Here is a 20,818-nt window from a genome sequence, read left to right as displayed (position 1 = left end):
CAATATTAATGCACTATGAGTCACTTTTACAGGATATGGCACTAAACAAGCATAGAAACACATTTAAACTATTACCACCAATAGAACACCAAGAAATGCTTCAAAATACTTCAAAACAGTAGCTCACACCCTCCTGGGAGTAGCTGTTATTCAGAGCACTTTTGATGGGGGGTAATTACAGTTAGCTAAACAAACGTCTAATTACATTAGAAAAACAGTGGATGCAAATAACAATAGGGGGTTAAGGCCCTCACTGCAGTAGCACTTAAATCACTGTGGGCGTCTGCTGTTAACTCAGCCAAGATGTTGAGATTAATTTAGCTGACTGCAGTGGAACTTTTGCAAAAGTCAGAAATAATTTTAAAAGATCAGATATAAATATTCCATGTTTACTCGCAATATGCAATTCATTATATGGTGTTTCTATTAATTATAGAAAGTTATCATGGGAAATAAGAAAACCTGCTAACTACAGTATTAAATATCCTGGAAGCAAAGCTGTAGAGCTCCATAAATCTGTAAGAAACCATGTTACACCTACATACACCGTTTAAAAGTTTCAAGTCAGTATGATTTAAAAAAATACTTTTATTCCGCAAGTGTGCATTCAATTTAACAAAAAGTGTCAGTACACAATTTACAAAATATTTTTAACATTTTACAATGTTACAAAATAGCTATTTAGAATAAATGTGATCTTTTGAACTTTATTTAAAGAATTCTGGAAAATGTACAAATAAAATGCTAATGGATGTTTCAAACATGGGCATAGGTTTAGGGGGGGACGCTAGGTACTAGTCCCTATCAATATTTTGAGATGACAAATTTGTCCCCACCAATATTTAGCAAGCTCCTTTGAACTGCTATTTGGATCTTTGCACTGCTATTTGGATCAATTCTAACGGCCAGGACGACGACAGTACAAGAAACGCTGTAATTTGATTGGCGGTGGGGTATCTGACAGGCTACACGCGCGGGCCGGGACTACTTTTGTGCTTGCACTAGCAGCGAGCGGGTGGTTTGTGTACGCGCACATGTTGACGACGCCGACGATAAGTTACAAGGACTGTCTCTCTACCACATACAAAGGCCAGAGTGAAAACATTTTAATTTAATAAATTTTTACAAAATTAATTTTTGTACTTTGTAGATGCTACCCAAGAAGAAGAAAGGGGACATAAGAAGCTTTTTCATAAAGCAGAGTCAGAGTGTAAGTAGGCAAAATAACTAGCTAGCCACAAAAATAAACTAGCAGTAGTGACTGACCAGGCTTTCAAATGCATATTCTGTGGAAAATAGTATTAACTGGTCATAGTATTACCCAGGATGATAGAATTCTACGTTAGCAAGTAACTGAATGTCAGTTAGCCTGTAAGTTACCTTAACTTAGAATCTTGCAGTCAACATAAACGTGAGTGTACTGGAGGGTAAATAGTGTTTCTAATAGAAAAAGTTTATTATATTTATTTATTTATTTAGATTTGTTTCCTTGTGGCAGAGTATTTTTTGTTAGTGTAAATACTAATGTACATAATAATTTATCTTAATAAAACGTTTGGTTGTTCAGCATTACACAGTCTCAGATTTTAATTTTTTTGAGAGTGGATTTTTGAGATTATACAGTTATACTGTATAATTATACGGGGGGGTGGGGGGGGGGGTTGTTCTTATGGGGGTGTCCCCACCAAAGCTGAGACCAAACCTACGCCCATGGTTTCAAATCAAATGAAATAAAAATGTATTCAGAGCACTTTTTTTTAAAACAACAATTGTTCAAGTGCTGTACAAGCATGCTCAAAAAAAAAAAAAAAAATACACACAGCAAATAATTACAGATATTAACACTAACAAATTGCATAAAACACCATACTTAATTTTATACTCTGGCATTTAACTAAGTTTTAACACTGGATTTAAAAACAGCAAGTGCAGTGTGCCTGTCTAACATACAGGGGCAAGTTAATCCAAAGGTTTGGACCTGCGATAGCAAAAGCCTGGTCACCCCTGCTTTTCAGCCTTATTCGAGTTACAAACAAGAGTAAACGGTCAGCTGACCTAAGTGTGCCTGATGGATCACATGTGGTTGTATTAAATCAAAAATGCAACTTGATGCCAGTCCATTTAAAGACATTAAACTAAAACCTTAAAATCAATTCTAAAACAAACAGGAAGCTAATGAAGAGAAGCCAGTATGGGTATAATTTGTTCAGGCTTGCGCGCATGTTAACAGACGAGCAGCAGCTTTTTGTACCATCTGTAAATGTTTGTGGGAGGTCTTTTTCTTCATTGAACTTAAAAAATTGAAGCTATCCAGGACTCCAAACTCCTCAAGACAGACCAACAGTGGTGCTATAGAGTTTGCATCTTTCTGTTTCAAAGGGAGATAAAGTTGTGTGTTGTCTGCATAACAATGAAATGAGATGCCGTATTTCCTAAAAATGAACCCTAACAGAAGTAAACATAATGAAAATAACATAGTTCCAAGAATGGAACCCTGAGGGACACCACACGAGAGAGATGTAGAGGATGACACAAAATCCCCAATGCGGACTAAGAAACATCTGTGAGACAAATAAGATCTAAACCACTCCAGCACATTTCCTCTAACTCCAACACAATGCTCCAACCGAGAAATCAGGATGTTATGGTCTACAGTGAATGCAGCCGTAAGATCCAGGAGCATGAGGACAACATAATCACCTGAGTCAGTAGCTAGTAACAGGTCATTAAAAACTTTCAACAGGGCCGTGTCTGTGCTGTGGAGTGAGTTAAAACCAGACTGAAAAACTTCCTGCAAACCATGTTGACTTTTGATTGTAATTGAGTAAAAATAACGTTATTTATATATATAGGAAAGGAACGGAAGTTTTGAGATAGGTCTAAAATGATTAAAGAATCGAAGTATACAAATTTGATTTCTTAATCAATGGTTCCATTATTGCATGTTTAAAATGCTCTAACATTCTAACATTTTTTCGTTTTACACATCTCAAGAGAGGACTCCAAACAAGTTGATTGAGGAGTATTCAAAGCAGCATTAATAGTACTGAAAGGAATACGAGGGTTGTGTGAGCTGTTAGAAATAATATCTGATAAATACTTAGACTTTTCAGTTTTAACAGTCTTTTGATATTTGTGCAAACCTTCCTTTAAAATATCGTAAGATATTTTTCCACCTGCGTTCAGCTCTCCTACTCTCTTGTTTTACATCACGAGTGGTGTCATTCAGCCAAAATTAAACTTTTGTTTTAACCTAAGACGTGTAACCCTAAATGGATCAACTACTACTAAAATGTTATGGCATGTAGAATCAAATAGAAGAGTTAACTCCTCTTTACTTAAACAAGAAGAGTTTCTTAAGCACCAATAAATAAATAAAAACAAATTTTGTACTTAATGGACTTTAATTGTGCAGAAGTAGTGCTGAAGTCCAACTAAAGATAAACCGAAGTATATTTGATTTTTATATTTAAAGTGGAACTATTGCAAGTATACTTTAGGTACACTTTAAATATCTTGCATTTAAAGAACAATATTATTCAGGTTTACAGTAGTGATATTAAAACACATTTTAGGCTTAAAATTAAGAAATGTGCATGGTGCATAAGTAATAAAACATTTTATATCAGTAAGCAATGTGTCTATAAATGTTTGGTTTTTTATTTTTATTTTTTTTTTCCCACCGACATCATTGCTGTTTATACTCTATTTCTGATCAAATAAGTGCAGACTTTGTAAAGGCTTCTTCAGTTTTCTTGAAATTCTATATATTTGTCTGCACTTTTATTATTCCTATAATCTAATTATAATCTAGATTGTTTGTACTGTCTGCATGTTTTATTAACAGGTGTTAATGTCAAATGTTTTGAAAGTATTTATTGCACTGCCTTGTAAGGCTACTCCTGGTCAAGAAGTTATTTATGTGTCCCATGGGGGTCAGAGGTGACAGAATTAAAGGACAGCCTCAGGTGACAATAGTCAAAGTGCACAAAGGGCTGGATCCCTAAACCTGACCCACCTAACAATCACAAATTATACCACAGACTAGAGTCAGAAGTAGTAAGCGCCTAAAATTATTTTGCTTTAGGGAGGCATGACCATTCATAAAACAGAATATGTAGATTAGATCATTAGATCAAATGGCAGACTGTTCTGGTTATCAACTGCATATGAAATCGCATGCATTTCAAAGACTCTTGGATTCTCTGAGGCTTTAAATTTAAATTTAGATAATGATGTGGCCTTTTGTATGATTTATTGATTCATTTTGTTTCCTATCCACTTTGTCCTATCCACAAAAAGCAAACATCCCAAACACCCTATCCTATCAATCTGAATAAAGATTCTACTCGTCAAGTCAACTCCTGTGTGTGTGTGATAAATATATATTCATTCACACATGTAAAACAATTAGGCTAAATTAGGCAACTGCTGTCAGGCAATAAACAGGCTCTGCATAAAGGTGGTGAACCCGACTGAAGCGTCCCGGTGGCTCAGACAAAGGATGCTGTACTTAGATCTATATGGACACTTAAGGGACTGTTTGGGCTTACAACTCTAGGATTAGAGAGGTCTCATGTGTCAGGTGGCTAGTGTTTTGAGAGACACCTGTTCAAGAAACTCTGCATCACCCCTTTAATAGAAGAGTAAGAAATAAAGAGGGATAAGAGGTATCTTTTATTTATTTTATTTTTTATATATATATTTTATGGCTAGTGTTTTAAGTGACAAATGTTCAAGAAGTGGAGCAGGAGTGTGAAATAAAAAATAATTTATTTACATAAAGATATTTTGCTGGTTACATGTTCCGACAAATAATTCCCAATGGATCTGTGTTACTTATATTGCAAAATAAATAATTATAAAGTAATAATTATAATAATGATGATGATTTTTCTATTCAATGGATTTAGTTTTGAAAATGCAACTATGTGGGAATCTACTTTAACTGAGTTCACTAGCTGATGGGTGATAGTGCTATAGTTCAGGATAATAAGCCGTTTGTGATGTCAAAGACTAAACACCTGTGGACATCAGAGAGCAAAAGTCAACACCTGTACTCTGAACTTCAGAATTGTTTTACAGCATAATTGGCACTAGTCCTCACCAATCCTGTTTTGATCCATTTGATTCTTCGAGGGATGGTTATGTTCTGTTATTAGTTAAAAGTTATTCGTTTCAAATCATTATGTCTGACCTCAATAAATGCTATCCTTTTAGATGCTCCCAGACATTTTTCAAGAAAAAAAAAGAAAAAAAGCCAACTCCTACACAATCGTTCCACAATGCAGTGCCTTTAAAAAAAACCAGGTCAAAGGTAACTGCTGAATTTCTTCTTTTAGTGTTGTCTTTATACAGAGTTGTATAGTTCTTACAAATACTTAACATGTCCTAATGCTTTGATGTATATTTGTTTAAGAGAAAACCATGTAAAAGGAAGAGTGTGGAGGAAGGGAAAGAGAGCGAGGGAAGAGAGAGAGAGAGAGAGAGAGAGAGAGGTAAATATTAACATGGATTAGTCTGTACTGTTTCATTTCGCTTGAGGCAAACTGGTGGGGTGAAGAGTCAGCAGTGATTTAGCAGTCGTGATTTAAACTGTGGAATTAAATCTCAAATCAAGAGTCGAACAGAATTGCTTTTCATTCAAATATTTCTTGAAGAAAACATTTTTAAGTGGTTTTGGTGATTTGAACATGCATCAGCACTATGAAAACGTTGACATTTACACATAAAAAAAAAAATATATATATATATATTTTTTTTTAAATAAATGGGGAGCAATTTAAGAAAATTTGATTAAATCACACAAACATTTAATAATTAAAAAGAAATGTTAAAGATGAAAAATAAGATGAACAGTAGCTACAGGATGGATGGATGGAGGTAAGGAAGCACGCCTTAATTATGTGTTCTTGCCTAATGCTGAGTCAGGCTCTACTTGAAAAGAACACTGCAAATGACTAATCAAGGGCTAGGGCACAACACAGCCTAAACAAACCATTGCCTCACCACCTTCAATTTATTCAAGGAACATATGTTGAATTCTTGCTGCTCAGCAACACTCAGAGCCAAAAATGTACTTAATGCAGAGCCATTTTCTCTCACCAATCTGTCAGTGCCTATTTATAACCGAAGCGGTTTGCAAAAGATAGAATCGTTGTGTCACTTTATTTAGGTTGATACTGGTTTTGATGGGAGAAAAAAAAAAAGCAGCACTGTGCATTGTGGAAAAGTGTGAGTGATACAACTAAAAGCCGTCAAGCTTAAATCCACCTCTGTCTGGAGTGTTTATATAAGTTGGTGTCACCCACACAAAAGTATTTAATGCTGAATATATACAAACAAAACACCACACCACACACTTTTATGTACCCCTGGTTGAGCGTCACTACTTTAGACGAGGCTACGCCAGGCCAAATGTCTTTTGAAATTAATAACAAAATGTGGAACAATAAATATATCTGCGATTTCTCCACATTTAGCTGCTGCATCTCACCATGTTATCAGCTGAACAGTTTGATGTCAGGACACAAGCTTTCCTCTGTCAAATTCCTCCATTCTACCTGACTCCACACCTCTCTTTCTCCTCCCCCATCCCCGATCTCAAACAGACAGAAAAGGACGCAAGCCTCAGTCAGTCACAGCGGCAGGTGCTGCTCTAAATTGTTGCCCTGCAGCTACAGAGAAAGCACACCTACCCAAGAAAGAGCGATTTCAGATTAAAATACAACACCCCTGCACAATACAAACACAGAGGACCCTGAGGGCACCAAACAGTGCACATCATCCATTAATGAAGCCGGCATATCCTTTTCTTTTGGTGAAGGAGTTCATCGAAAACTCATAAGCTGGTTATTAGGAGACAGTTAAGCGAAAAGGAAATCTGTCTCAGTATTTTTTGTACATTTAATAAGTCCAATATTGCTTGGACCCCAACATTCTTCAAAATTCCTACAGAAGAAAGAAGGTCCTACAGGTTTGGAATGACATGAGGGTGAGTAAAAATATATATTTTTTTACTTTTAGGTGAACTATTCCTTTAATGGGACGTCAACTACACCCATTGTTGCTGTCTAAAAGTTTGTTCCTCAGAATTTAAGGAGCGTCTTTGCGGCAAACGATTGTCAGGTTGCCACAGTTTTTCTAGGTTTTCGATCAACGTGAATGCGAGCTGGCAAGGGACGGTGTGTTAGCGTGCCAGTGTTAGCACACCACACCCGATCTTTACTGCGTGGAAGATGGGGGCGGGTGGTGTTGTATGGAGGGGCATTAATCACCAGATCAAGAGAAAAGATAATCCCTCAGGGTCAGAGAAGGAAAGCGTTGCTCAGTCTCTCCCTTTTTTCCCCATCTTTACTACCGGACAACTACATTCCTCTGCTGGGAGGGGAGCCACAACCAACCTAATTCTCCTGCGCACCCAGAGAAAACAAACAAGGCCTCAGCCTCAGCTACAGGTCATACATTTAATCTACACAGATTTTACACGACCTTCATCAAATTTATGAATTAACAGTTGTTAAACGGTGCTACAGATCAAAAGATCACAACTAGAAACAAATTTTGTCCAGAGTATAGAAGGGGAAAATGTTAACTTACGCCAAAGAAGAAACTGTCTGATGTGTAGTATTGTTGTAAATCCCCATCTTCATAATTCATTGATCCACTTCAGTCCTGTAGATTTTTAGGCTCAGCCAAAAAAATGATTTTTCTTGCATGACACAATGCTACAGCCGAAGCCCTTCAAACAGGACGTTCCATTATGGCAAAACAAGGCTACCGTCAGGACTTTATATATAGCGTGTTCATCTGAACCTGGACCTTTTGACTTTGTTGCCACCAAAACTATCCAGAATGACCAGGGAAAACCCACAAACACCCCCAATAAACAGTAACACCCCCACATACAAGTGCAAGGTAACTGTTTTTCCTGGGGCTTACCACTAAATTTCCCACTACTGAAATTATTCACTTGAGTGAACACAGTAAACAAAACCAGGTTTCAGAAGTGATAAAATAATTACGGTACTCTACTTACGAATTTCGTACACATTGAAAAATGTCTGACTGCGGTTCTAACATGTTTAGACAAACTAAAATTAAAAGGCACTAAAACAATTGGACAAAAATATAACAGCAGTTCAAAGGGATGTTATTGTATTGAAAATCGAATTATCTACTGCTACCATCAAAAAAACAGCCCATCTGAGACCATTCAGTAGGAGGTTTTAGAAAAATCCCCATGAACATTTGCTTTAAACTTTGTGGGGGATTTTGACAGAATTCAACAATTAAATGCTTGAGCACTGTAAGTAATAGGAAAACAAGTGAAGTTTTGAGAAGATATTATGTATTAATAGCTTTTGTTCATTTTTAAATAACTTCGCTGTTTGTAGTTTTATGCTATGTGAAGTAACAGTCATGGTAAATTTATAAAACAGTCTAGAGGGCTATTTATACGTGTGCATTTATATGTATTCACAGGCATCACTATTACTTTACATAAGAGGTATATACATTTGGGAGATAATCTGAGTCAATAACCAGTTATTAACAATCTGCTTTGTTGCCTTTTAACAAAATAAAAACCTACCTAAACTGAATATTTAAAGAGGATTTATTCATTCAAGAGAGTCAGAACTTGCATTTTGCATAATCTGCCATCTTGAAACATGCCAAGAAAAGGGTTCCACAGTAATTCTTCAGATCTTAATGCACTGCAATATGCAAACTTGTTATTGCACTTTGGTGAAAATGAAATTTGAAAATGTGTGAAAAGCTTTACGGGATGCGTTTAGTGAAATCAAGTACTCACTGTTATTGGCTCCTCAGACCCACGCATCGTGATGCAGTCCATACTAATCTGTATGGTATTGGATGCTGATCCAACTGCAGAGCCCTCAGAAAAGTTGAGCTCGATAGGCTGCATTGAATGTAGCGCAGACCTAAAACAGATCAGTTTTGTCTCCTTTAATTATTTGCACTTGCATATTTTTACTCTTAAGAAGATTAAGTAAAATGTATTAATTAAAACTTTTGTTAAATAAAATAACATCCAATAAGTGGGTGACTGCTTAAACACTAATAAATGGTGTTTAAACCATTTTTATACTTAAGCTGATAATAAATATCACAATTACAAAGTAACAGCAAGTAATAAATTGAATTAACATGAAAGTAGAAATTCTCAAGTTGTATATTCTTATAAGACACACGTCAATAATTTACTAGTTTTATTTTATTTTTACTTTCTGGTTTATTGCTTTTATTTAAATATTTATTCAAGTATGAGTGAATTTGTAAGTTAATTCATAACTCACTGGTCCAGCATCTCCAGCAGCTGGTTGATGACGTCTTGTCCGAGGATATCTGTACCCTGAGAGCCCTGGCCTTGTGACATGGAGGCCAGGAAAGAACCTTCAGCCCACGAGAGACAGGCTGCTGCTGCTGGCTCTCTCAGTCTAAAGAGATGGAAAGAAAATTTAAGTCAGTAATTCTGCCTAGTGTATCAGGGCACAATTTCTCTGTAAATTGTTTCTCAGGTGAAGAAAAACAATTAACAGTATTTTGATAAATTTCCAAGATTGCAGGTATTGGAAACATATCAAATGATCGAAAGAAAATATGGGTGTTGCTTTTGCCATGCAAAATCTTTACTTCAAGGGTTTTGGAGGGTGTTGTGGGTGGTTTCCAGGGCGTTAAAATACAGTTGGTATGGTTTTCTGAATGGTTTCTAAGGGTGTTGCCAGGTTTTCATTAATTTTAGATGGTAGCTCCCAGTAGTTACTTTTTGGATGCGTTATTGTAGCATCACTGAGATACTATTATAGTTTTTATTAATATTTCAACATTTTTATATTATCAATTTTCATTTTCATTTTAGTAACTTGTGATTCAGTTATTTTTTTGTGCTTTTTTTTTTTGGTTTGTAAATTGTTATTTCTATAAATACTGTCAAATTATCTATTTATTTTTATTTCAAGTTTAGTTATTTTGTGCAATCGAGTTACACAAAGAAATTGAGAAATGCTTATCAACTAGCTGAAATAAAATATGTTTAGTTATTTTAGTTAACATTTATTTCAAGTAATAAAAATGTTTTAAATAGTTTTAGTTAACTATAATAACATTGCTTACTGGCTCTGAATCTAACCCCACCTGTATACTTTTGTCACTAGATATTTACAGCTCCTTTAAGACCAAAAAAAAAAAAAAGAAGAAGAAAATTCACAAGCTTCACAATTTGAAAAATCATCAATAGCTTTCACACCAGTGGTGTAGGAGTTACAAAAAAACCCTTATCCTAACTATGAGAAACAAAAACAGTGATGTGAGTTGCAATACTGTTAATTATAGTAACAAAAGACTTGAACTCCAATTTCATTTAGTAAACTGATACAGTATTCATTACCACATTAATGGTGGAAAGAAGGCACTGCACCCATTCGGAATGTAAAAACACAACCCATTCTTAACTACCTCTCCCCCACAAAAGGCAATGCTCTGTGCCTGTCAAACGCAACACCAATAACCAGTGTTAACATGATATTTAGGAGCAGAAGAGAGAATAAGACTGTCAGTAAAATCACGATCACCCTCTCCATCTGAAATACGACACCAAGCCAGAGCCCAGCGTCTCATTGTTCCTGCTGAGGAGCAGCACACGCTGACGACCAAGTAGAGCGGAATTTCCCCTCGCTGTCTATATGATAGCAACACCACCGCTATGCAGCATTTGGAATGTGTGTGGCTGAACTGGGCTTGGCTGTGGATGGGGTTGAAGGTAGTAAATGTATGTATGTGTGTGTGAGCGTCTGTGAGTTGGGGTGTCAACCCATAATCTAACGTTGGCACTCGGGTGTGGGGCCGGAATTCCCCTACATTCTGTGAGGTGGAGAGATATTAATATACTAAGCTATGTAGGCATGCCTAATAAATGCTGAATGCTTTAAGGTCGAAGGATGTCAGATTACTGTATCCTAGACAAATACACAAAGCAACACTAGTCTTTGATATCACTGTAAAATGACACTTCCATACCAGCCTTTGAAGATAAAATTTAGTTTACAGTATTTAAAGGGAAAGTTCACCCCCAAAATTTTAATTACACTGTCAGTTGATCCAAACATGTATGAGTTTTTTTTCTTTCTTTTGTGGAACATAAGACATGAAGAATATGGGTAACCAGTTGCTGATCTCCATTGACTTCCATAGTACAGCGAAAAAAAAAAAAAGTAAGTCAACTTGGAACAACTTTAGATTAAGTAAATGATTACAGAATTTTTCATGAACTATCCCTTTAAGATTTTTTTTTTTAAGAGTTTAAATTTTTAGTTAAAGGGGTGGTTTACCTAAAAATGAAAATTCTGTTATCGTCATAGACAGTAAAAGTAAAGGAAACAGCGACCCCAGTGGATTCAATGGAGACAAGTGAAGTCAATTAGAAGCACGCACTTCCTGGGGGTCAGAGTAGCAGACTCAAACTGAGCTTGATGACGTAGATGTGATGTTAGCAACTTCTCTGAGAAATCTGAATCACCCACCGAATCTTGCAGAGACGGCGAGCGTGAACAGGAGCACATTTTTATGGACTCTCTATGGGCTTCTCCCTTGACTTCATGCCTCCATGTCCCCCTGATTGCCTCATAGACAGTAAAGATTGCCTGCGAGCTTCTCCTCCTGTCCATATGATAATTTCTCTACTGTGTGACAGAGAGTCGCAGGTTATGACGCAATCGTTAGCCTATTTTTACAAAAACTGCTTCTACGGGGCCATAACGTAAGATGCAAGGTAATGGAGCCTTTTATATATTTTTGTGTATCTTTAGAAATAATTAATGGACAAATGGAGTCTTTAAACGCCTCAGATGTAATCAACACTAATCAATGGCGGCGCCCTTCAACAAAATATGAAACCCTGCCCCCCGGTTATCGTTTACTTAGCCTCACGTCATTCCAATCCAGTATGAGTCCATTTCATCTGTTCAGCACAAAATAAATGATTTTTAAGAACATAGATAACAAATGGAAATGTATGGGGAAAAAATACTAAAGAAGTCAATGGCTACCGTCAACTGTTTATGCTCTTTTACAAAGTCTTGATTTTATTTTGGGGGTGTGCTAGAACATGTTTTATGCTTAGTGGTTAAAAAAATGCATTATTTTCACATAATTGACATTATTACAATACCTTTCTTCCCAGCCTGACACAAACCGCTCGATTAGTTCCGGGTTTGATGAAGGCCCGCCTTCCCGAAAAACTAAATGCGATGTGATTGGTTAGCTGTCCCAGTGCGTTGTGATTGGTGAACAGCGACGTGTTTCAGTACTTATCCCGCCTCTTGTCATAGCAGTAAGTTCCGTCTACCCTGATATCAATATTACCATACCAATTTGTTCTAGTTTCAGAGAAAACTGAACAAGAACCTTTGTACGCATGGATATTGCAAGACATATTAGATTGGTAACTAGAGTCAAGTATAGGTCTCTGCAGGAAAGTAATGGGAGTTACTAGATCAAGGTGTTTTTACACCATGATAACTGATTGGTTGATGTAATAGTGACGTTAGGTTTAGGGGTGTGGTTGGGTATGGCAATCATTTAGATTGCATGATTCAGAAACACCCAGCAGTTTGAAAACACCCACATGGTGATAAAAGCCCACATTTGCTCTGCAGAGACCTAAGTCTCACTAGGGTTGGGCCAATGGCATGGTCCATCGCCGATGGCTAATAGAGATCAAGTTGTTGAGCCAGCATCATGTCCCTTCCTCCCCCCTCCTCATATGTGTATATGGAACACAAACCCCTAGGGAATAAATACGACATGGGAGGAAAATATATATTTAATCCTTCTCTCTCAGTTATACCACATTGGGTAATTATATAAATTGCGGCCATCGTGGAGCCTTTTATACATGGCATTGAAACTGCTTTTGAGTTCACGATTGCTTTTAGTTTCACTTTCGAGATTCGCAATCGCATGTACCCATCCACCCCCATCCACGAAAAAATAACAGCATTTACTATGTACAGATAAGTGCAATGGTAATATGTATTGTTTATAAAAAAAAATCTATAATTCAAAAGGTAATGTAAATACTGTATGCATTACTGTTAATTTTTATTGTTATTTATGAATGACTAACTACAAAACATGAAGCACGTCTGGTCTGATGCACTCAATATTCTTACCACGTGTCCCCTCCCCCATCCCCCAACCATTCTGTAGGCGTGAATTATTTTAAAATTAAATAATGATATCCTAATGGCTTTGTGATATCACAAAACCCTTTGTAACTTTGTAGATTTATTTTATGCCCAAACATACACACTACACACTGACTAAAATTAAAAAACTGAAAAAAGCATAATAGGACCCCTTTAAAAATAACTTTTGTGTTCAGCAGAAGAAAGAGACTCACACAGGTTTGGATGGACATCAGTTTGAGCAATTAACAGACATTCATTTTGGTTTGAACTATCTCTTTCTCCTAATGAACACAGTTCAAGCTTTTTTTATGTACAATATAAATAGGGAATCAGTTGGGGGCAATGGGTTTTAACTAAACCTTTTTGCCTCTTGTGCATGCAGGCTTGGAATTATATGAGTCAAATTTGTTAACAGAATTTACATTTTTGGGTGAACTATCCCTTTAAGGGGTGAAATGCACGTTCACTTTTTACAATGTAATCAAACCAATTAAAAATATGCCCATTTTATTAAAGGAAGAAAATGGGAGGGGCAAAAAGCATTTGGAATTTAGCTTCAATACCATGAAAAATTCCTCTTTTCCATTTTCTTTCCATTGGTTCCATGAAGTATATACTCTTTTTGTCTTTGTTTAGCTGAAGAGGTGTGGCACAAAGTGAATGCTAGAGTTGAATTACTGGGACAACGGTGTGCTGCCAGGCCTGTCACTGCGGATAAAAGCTTTTTCAACTCTAATGTTTACTTTAAGCCTCACAGATATTGTCATTTGGCACACTGGAAGACGCACAAATGCCTAGCCCAATGCATCAATTGTCATGGTGTGTCCACGGGTCCATACCTCAGCATTCCTACCTCCCATTGTAAGATACAAATCTAAACCCCAATGCATTTTACACTGTGAACATGAACAGTCTGAGGGGCTTTTAAGGGAGTTAGTAAATACAAAATAAAAGCTGGGGCCTAATTTACTGACAGCTATTCATAAAGTTGTATTAATGAATAAGTCACCCATTACAAGTACAATAAAAAAAAGAATGACGCTATAAAGAACAACGAGTACTTGTTTATTGGATCTCATTTTTATAAAAGGGGTGGGATCTTGCACAGATAAACAGAACTGGGTATAACATTGAGATGATTTTGCTACTTTTTAGGTTTTGCCATTTTTGCATGATTTTTTCATGATTTTAAGTCGATGCATCTGGAAATAAAAAAAGAGATGTATATTTTACTGTTAAGAAAAAGCAATCTTGCTATAAATTTTTCCATGTATAAATCAGTTGTGTTAGCACAAACAAACAGCATCACTCCATCACATGTAGATAATATTTTTAGAATTAGTTGGTTTACTTTTTAATTATTTTATCCTTAATATTTTTAAACAAATAATCCCTATACATAAATACATTTGAAAATTAATAAATTAATTTAAAGCATTACATTTAAATAATACATTTAAATTAAAGCATTACAAGATTAAGGAACACCATAAAAAACATAAATTTTCAAAATTATCTAAAGATTACATTTAACGGTGTAATCAAATTATTAGTGTTTTTAAAGATTAAAGGGATAGTTCAATAATGTTGTACAATAATGTAAATTTTCAATTTCTTGCACAGATCGAATGTTTCACTATAAGACCTCAATATAATGTCAGGAGCCACAGATATTAATTTTGTGTTCCTTGATATGCTTATCTTTTCTTTTCTTTTCTTTTCTTTTCTTTTCTTTTCTATCTAAAAAAAAACAGGCAGCTGACATTTTATGAATCTCCAAGGACCACGGTTTTAGTTAAAAACCTTTACTGCTCTACTTAAGAAGAAAAAGTAATCTACATCTTGTATGGCCTGAGGATGAGTAAATTATCTGCAAATTTGAAATTTTTGAGTGAACTATCCCTTTAATTCTAGTTGGGATTATGGAAACATAACAACATAACAACATTTCAATGGCATAATAGCAAAATTTTAATTTAAAAAGCCCTTTAAACAACTCAATAAGAAACAACGGTCAATAAACCAGAGGAAGCAACTTAAGTAAAGTGTTTATGTCACAGGGGTTTGCCATTTATATCACATACAGAGGGTAAAATAAGTATTGAGCACATCACCATTTTTCTCAGTAAATATATTTCTAAAGGTGCAGTTGACATGAATTTTTTTTTTTACCAGATTTCGGTAACAACATACTAAGAAAACAATACAAATAATTTCAGAAATTCTAATAAAATGGAATGACCCAGGGAAAAAGTATTGAACACGCTTACTGAAATGTATTTATTACTTTGTACAAAAGCCTTTGTTGGTACTAACAGCTTCAAGACATCAGTATGCTTAGATTTAGCTTTAGATATCACACTCAACAAAACCACAAAACAAGATACTACTTCTCTTATGTCAGAGAATGTATAGTGGCTAATAACTTACACAAGGTTCAGCAGCCCTCTGTATATGAATTACATGTCTCTCTCGCTCATTGATATGTTATTGCATTTAATATTGTCAGCATTACAGGTTGGTGAGAGCATGACGACTATATAGGTCTCCAGCAGGTGCTGAGTGGCTGCTGTCTCAGGTCACACATGTTTCAGATCCCTGACTGAGGACAGAGAGCTGGTTGACAGCCCTGGTGTCATGACATCAACATCATCATCATCATCAAACCTGTGCCAGGGGACTTATCCAATTAAAGTCGAGTGAGGATGCAAGCCCGGCAAAAGGTCAAAAAACGAAGGACGAGCTGAAGCTAGACAACAAATAAAAATACAATATAGTTTACAGAGATTTTCAGCCAAGAATAACATCATGGTCCCAGAAAAGTTGAAGCACCCATGCGTGAAAATATCCAGTTTTGATTTACACCCACAGATATGACAGGTGAAGTTTATGGGCAGATTTCTGATCCATCATCAGCTAAAGTTGGAATGACCATTTCACTTAAACATCTAGATCATTTATGTTCACTTATTAAATGGATCAAACATAATAGCAATCATAAAGCCTGATAAAACAAATAGTGCAACCTGATAATGAGTAATTCTAGAGTCATGCAGCAAAGGAACACTGTCATTCTCTGTCAAATACCTAAAGCCCTAACCATGCTCAGATTTCCTCTGAATTCTGCTTTAACACTGTTGCTGCCACATCTGTCATTATCTCAAATCAGTCAACACATCCCCCAATTTAGCCAAGAAATCCTGCTTCTTTTCCTCATAGTGGGTAATAAAAAAAAAAGGTAGAGAAAAGATAAAAATGGCTTAGCTTCGTTGTTTGATTCCTATAAAAATGGCATAAACTTCTTGGAGACAAGAGTCAACTGTAGTTTTTCACTGTGGATATGTTTAGGGTGGGCTTTATCTCTAATGGTAGCTTCTTTGGAAGCTGTGGGTGGGTGTCTGGTTACTGGGGGAGTTATGCATTCTGCCTGAGGGAGAGGCTGTACTGCGTCCACTTAAACACAGACCAGGCCCCTCGCAGACAGGACGGGGTCAAAAGTCCCAGCTTAACAGGGCTGCCCATTGTCTCCTGACAGGTTGGGCACATCCAGCGATGAAAATGCAATCAAAACAAACAGAGCTCTGCAATCTGGGGAGACAAGTGAGAGGGGCTTCTCCACTATCTTCATTAATCAGAGGCTGGGGAACGTTCAAAGGGATCTGCCGACCCTCATCCCTCAATCCCGGGGCTGCAGGATGGACATTGTGGCTCAGACAAAAGAATGGTGGCCCCCAGGATTTTTCACCTCCATTTAAATGTTAAATGTGGCAAAGGACTGAACTGTCCAAAAGTTATACAATTTCATATGGACTTATTTCACTCTGTTTCCCTCTTCGCTCGTTATTTATTCATTTTTAAATGTAAAAGTATAAAAAAAACAAATGTCTGCAAGCCAATAAAGAAGAGTCATGCATTAGTTATTTTTAATATTAGATTTATTTGAATTCTAAAATATAATAAATAACTGTCTGTAATCACTGTTGGTTGTAAGAAATACACAATCAGCTTTGATAAAATAGCATTATTAATGAGATAAATTAATGAGGTAAATATGTGAAGTATGCTTTTTCCTAACAGAACAGATATAGTACACGCATATCAGAGTAAACAGGTGTGTGACAATATGATTTAACTGTTTGGCAATTAAATATTACTCAATTACAACACCTACACAGCATTTTCAACCATTTTATTATTTTTCTTTCCAAGAGGGTTTAACTTTTTGTGAATTTGACTTTTAAGGAAACCTGTGTTTATTTTATTCAGATTTTATTTTTACTCTTTACACATCACATTAGATCTACTGATAGTAGCTGGATCAGTCACAAAAACTACAGTCTCTGCAGGTATACCCACGTGTGTTCATAGGCTAAGACCTAACAACAAAGAGATAAGTGAGGCTGCTTAATGTCATAAATCAAAGTATTGTGGTAACAATAAGAATTACAGTTTAAAACTTTACATTAGAATAGTTTTTGTGAATTTTATTCTTCAGTAACATAGATATTCTTGCCTCAGCTGTTAAAACAACACTGTAGCATTCAGGAAATGGGGAAAAAATGAAGAAAAAAAAGTTGTGAGGGCAAATTCAGCTAATACTTAAGCCATCACGTTTTAAATTGGATATTTACTCAATTTATTAAATCATTTTTTGCTTTTCAATTGTCACATAAAAAGGAACTTTATATTTGCATTGTGGTTTTTTTTATTTATTTATTTTTTACAGTATTTAAGATTAAAATCTAGCAGATACTGTGTAAGTGCAGGTTTCTCCACTTTCCTTATATAATTAGACAACATGCCCCATAAATTAATATTATTTATTCATTCATTATTCTTTTATTGAACAACCTTTAGGGTTGAAAAGTTGAATATATATTAAATTAGACTTTATTTTACATGCCTACAAAGAAAGTGACAACTAGCACCATTTTCTATTTTGTTTTTAAATGAAATTTACATGCATTAAGATTAGCAATATTTTTACATTTAAGTACAATTAAACAATATATTTCTGAGAATTTTACAGACCTGAATCAGACATGAACAAGCATTTATTTTTCCCATCTTAACCTGTGACTACTGTCAAGATACCAAATGACATAAAGGCCACATGCCACACAATTGTGTTTTTCATTTTATATAACCTATTTTACCATTATTAGTTGATAGATTAAATCTTCAGAGCTGCTAAGGATAGCTGGTATTTAAAAACGCATGTAGTGTATGAAACTGCTATTTCAATTGCCTTTTTAAAGAGGTGCCAATACTCCATTGAAATGGAATACGGCATTAGAACATCATTAACGATACAAGCATGAAAATTGAATCCCTAGCTATTAATACAGCTTTATTTAGATTTGAACTCTGTTCAGATCCACAAAAACAAATGTCCAGTAGCAAGTGCACGAAGAGCTAACAAACAAGCAGGCTGAGGATCAAGTAGGACAGTTCACCTTAAACTGCACAAAATACTTTCTTTATCGCCATAAGAACACCACAACTATAAATATCATAGCCAGGCAGCAGCTGGAGAACCAGACACGACTGTTAGCACCTCCAGCATGTCTCAGTCCAGACAGAAACACTTTAATGAGGAGAATAAAAACAAACACACTGTTCTGGACCATAGAAACAGGCAGGTATTGCATTGCAATACTGTATGTGCTCATATCTATTTACAAATGAAGCAACTTAAATAAAACCACATGAACCATGTATGCATGTCCAAGTAAGTGGTCAAGATAAGCCTAGTGACCTTACAAATGGCTCTTCAGAACTGGCCAACAAACTGTAACTCCTGTCTTACCGTTGAAAGGCTCGCTCTGGGCAGAACTGTACTGCTGCATAAGGAGAGGTCATACTGCCAGACTGGGGTCTTTACTGAGGTCGTCAAGGTTATCGGCAAGTGGCCCAAGCACATGTAGCACAGCAGATCTGGAGATACAAATAAATGAAAAACAAACAAACAAAAAAAAAGAAACTGTGAGGCAGTTTAAAGTGCTAGAAGGTCAAGTGCACAGGAGTGAATCAAGTGTGGAGGATGTTTTAATTTTGGTTTAATCTTTCTACAGCCCACAAGCAAAGGGGTGGCGTCAATGCCAACATGCTGACCAATCCCTGACAACAACTGGACATGGTATCATACCCCTACAGTTGCTAGGATATAGATATTAAGCAACAACCCCCACCCATTCCATTTCTAGTCCATGTCCCCAGCGATGTCTGTCTAAGCACTAACCTGAAAAGCACATTCCACCGTCCATTCGCTGGCTAAAATTTCTATCCAGAATCCCAGGAGCTTTCAGCTATGCGTGGTGATTGCATCACACCAGCCACTAAGTTCTATTTTAACCCGACCAGGTGAAAAAGACGTCACATCAAATAGCCCTCAGTGACTATGATGGCTTCCTGACCTGTCAATAAGGCTGAAACCCTGTGTTAGAAGTTTATCGCCTTGCGTCCCTTCATCCGCTAATATGCAGAGCAAACACCTGTGACAAGACCGACTAATCTTAATCGGCAGATTCCTGCTGTTATAAAACCAACAAATGGATATTCTTCTTTTGATGTCAACTTGTTGCTTGCTAGATACCAATAAATTAAATTAAAATAAACTGCTGCACTATACTTTAGTGTTCACTAGACACAAAATAATGTATGATGGGATTCCAAAAATAAAAGGCATCAATACATTGCACAGAAAATATTGAAAAATCTCACTTCATTCACGCCTTCTGACAGTATCGTCCAGAGGCTGTAAACTTAGAGGTGTTTCGCGTTTTTTAGGGGTTGAATTGCAGATGAATCAGAGGTTTAAAATAAAGGGGAGGTCACAGAGGGGAGAAGAATAATAAATAGATGCTGGGTATCCAGGGAACACGATCTGGTGTGCTGGACTTTTGTACCTTTAAAGAGAGCTTCAGTCAAGTGTCATCCTTCATCTGTCTTATGGCGCCACCCATAATGCTCCATAAAGGGACACTTTATAATGGGGTCACTGCTGAGTTCAAGACATGGCTGTTTACATGCACGTGTGCATGAATTCTCATTCGCAGCCAAGTTTACTAATAAAAGTGGAAAATGAAGGAAAAGACTAGTAGGAATTGACTGGATTGTAAAAACGGGGAGTCCCATACCAAAAATGAACCATATGCAGGTTTGAGTATTATTCAATAACCTATGTGATTAAAATTCTCATTATAAAGACTGAAAACGTTAACATCATGTTGACTTGATGTTTTTGACGGTAATATCCCTTTTGAGACTAACTAGCCAGTAGTCTCTAGATCTCATGTCCTTTACGCATGCCAAAGCAGCAAGTTATTTTAGACCAACCCCCCTACACACACCCAACACACAGTTAAGCACACACTGCACACACCCAGGCAGATAACTTTCCAAACATCTACAAATTGTGGGTCCCCGTTTTGCCATTCCTGAACAGAATCCAACTTAACTGACATGTTTTGCTCTGCTGTACTTGGCTCCGGTTTACTGGGGGTGACAGATTCCCACATATCCACAGCCGAAGTGAAAATACTTTTAACTTAATTATCAATGGACACAATCCTAGTTATCATAGACTTCTTCTGTGAACTGGGTGA

General features: G+C 36.3%; 1 protein-coding gene across 13 annotated transcripts in view; it reads right to left on the bottom strand.

The window, feature by feature from the left end:
* The window catches only part of LOC113099097 (tumor protein 63-like), a 44,641-nt gene extending 25,384 nt beyond the window's left edge, over window positions 1–19,257 (bottom strand). For 2 of the 13 annotated variants that reach the window (XR_003289316.1, XM_026264230.1), the window contains exons 1-3: window positions 19,021–19,256; window positions 9,321–9,461; window positions 8,816–8,945 (exon numbers count right to left, since the gene is read on the bottom strand). Coding sequence is in view for 12 of the 13 variants with exons in the window: in XM_026264230.1 (XP_026120015.1) it covers window positions 8,816–8,945; window positions 9,321–9,461; window positions 19,021–19,073 (324 nt within the window). In the remaining variant the exon portion in view is untranslated. Of the gene's footprint in view, window positions 1–8,815; window positions 8,946–9,320; window positions 9,462–19,020 lie in introns of all 13 variants that reach the window. The other 11 variants (XM_026264233.1, XM_026264288.1, XM_026264193.1 and 8 more) reach the window with 8 other exon arrangements.
* Between the last annotated feature and the right edge of the window lie 1,561 nt (window positions 19,258–20,818).

This window comes from Carassius auratus, chromosome 6, assembly GCF_003368295.1.
Source record: "Carassius auratus strain Wakin chromosome 6, ASM336829v1, whole genome shotgun sequence".
Taxonomy (NCBI): Eukaryota; Metazoa; Chordata; class Actinopteri; order Cypriniformes; family Cyprinidae; genus Carassius; species Carassius auratus.
Note: the sequence above shows the minus strand (reverse complement) of the source record. Positions and strands in the feature narration are given on the sequence as shown.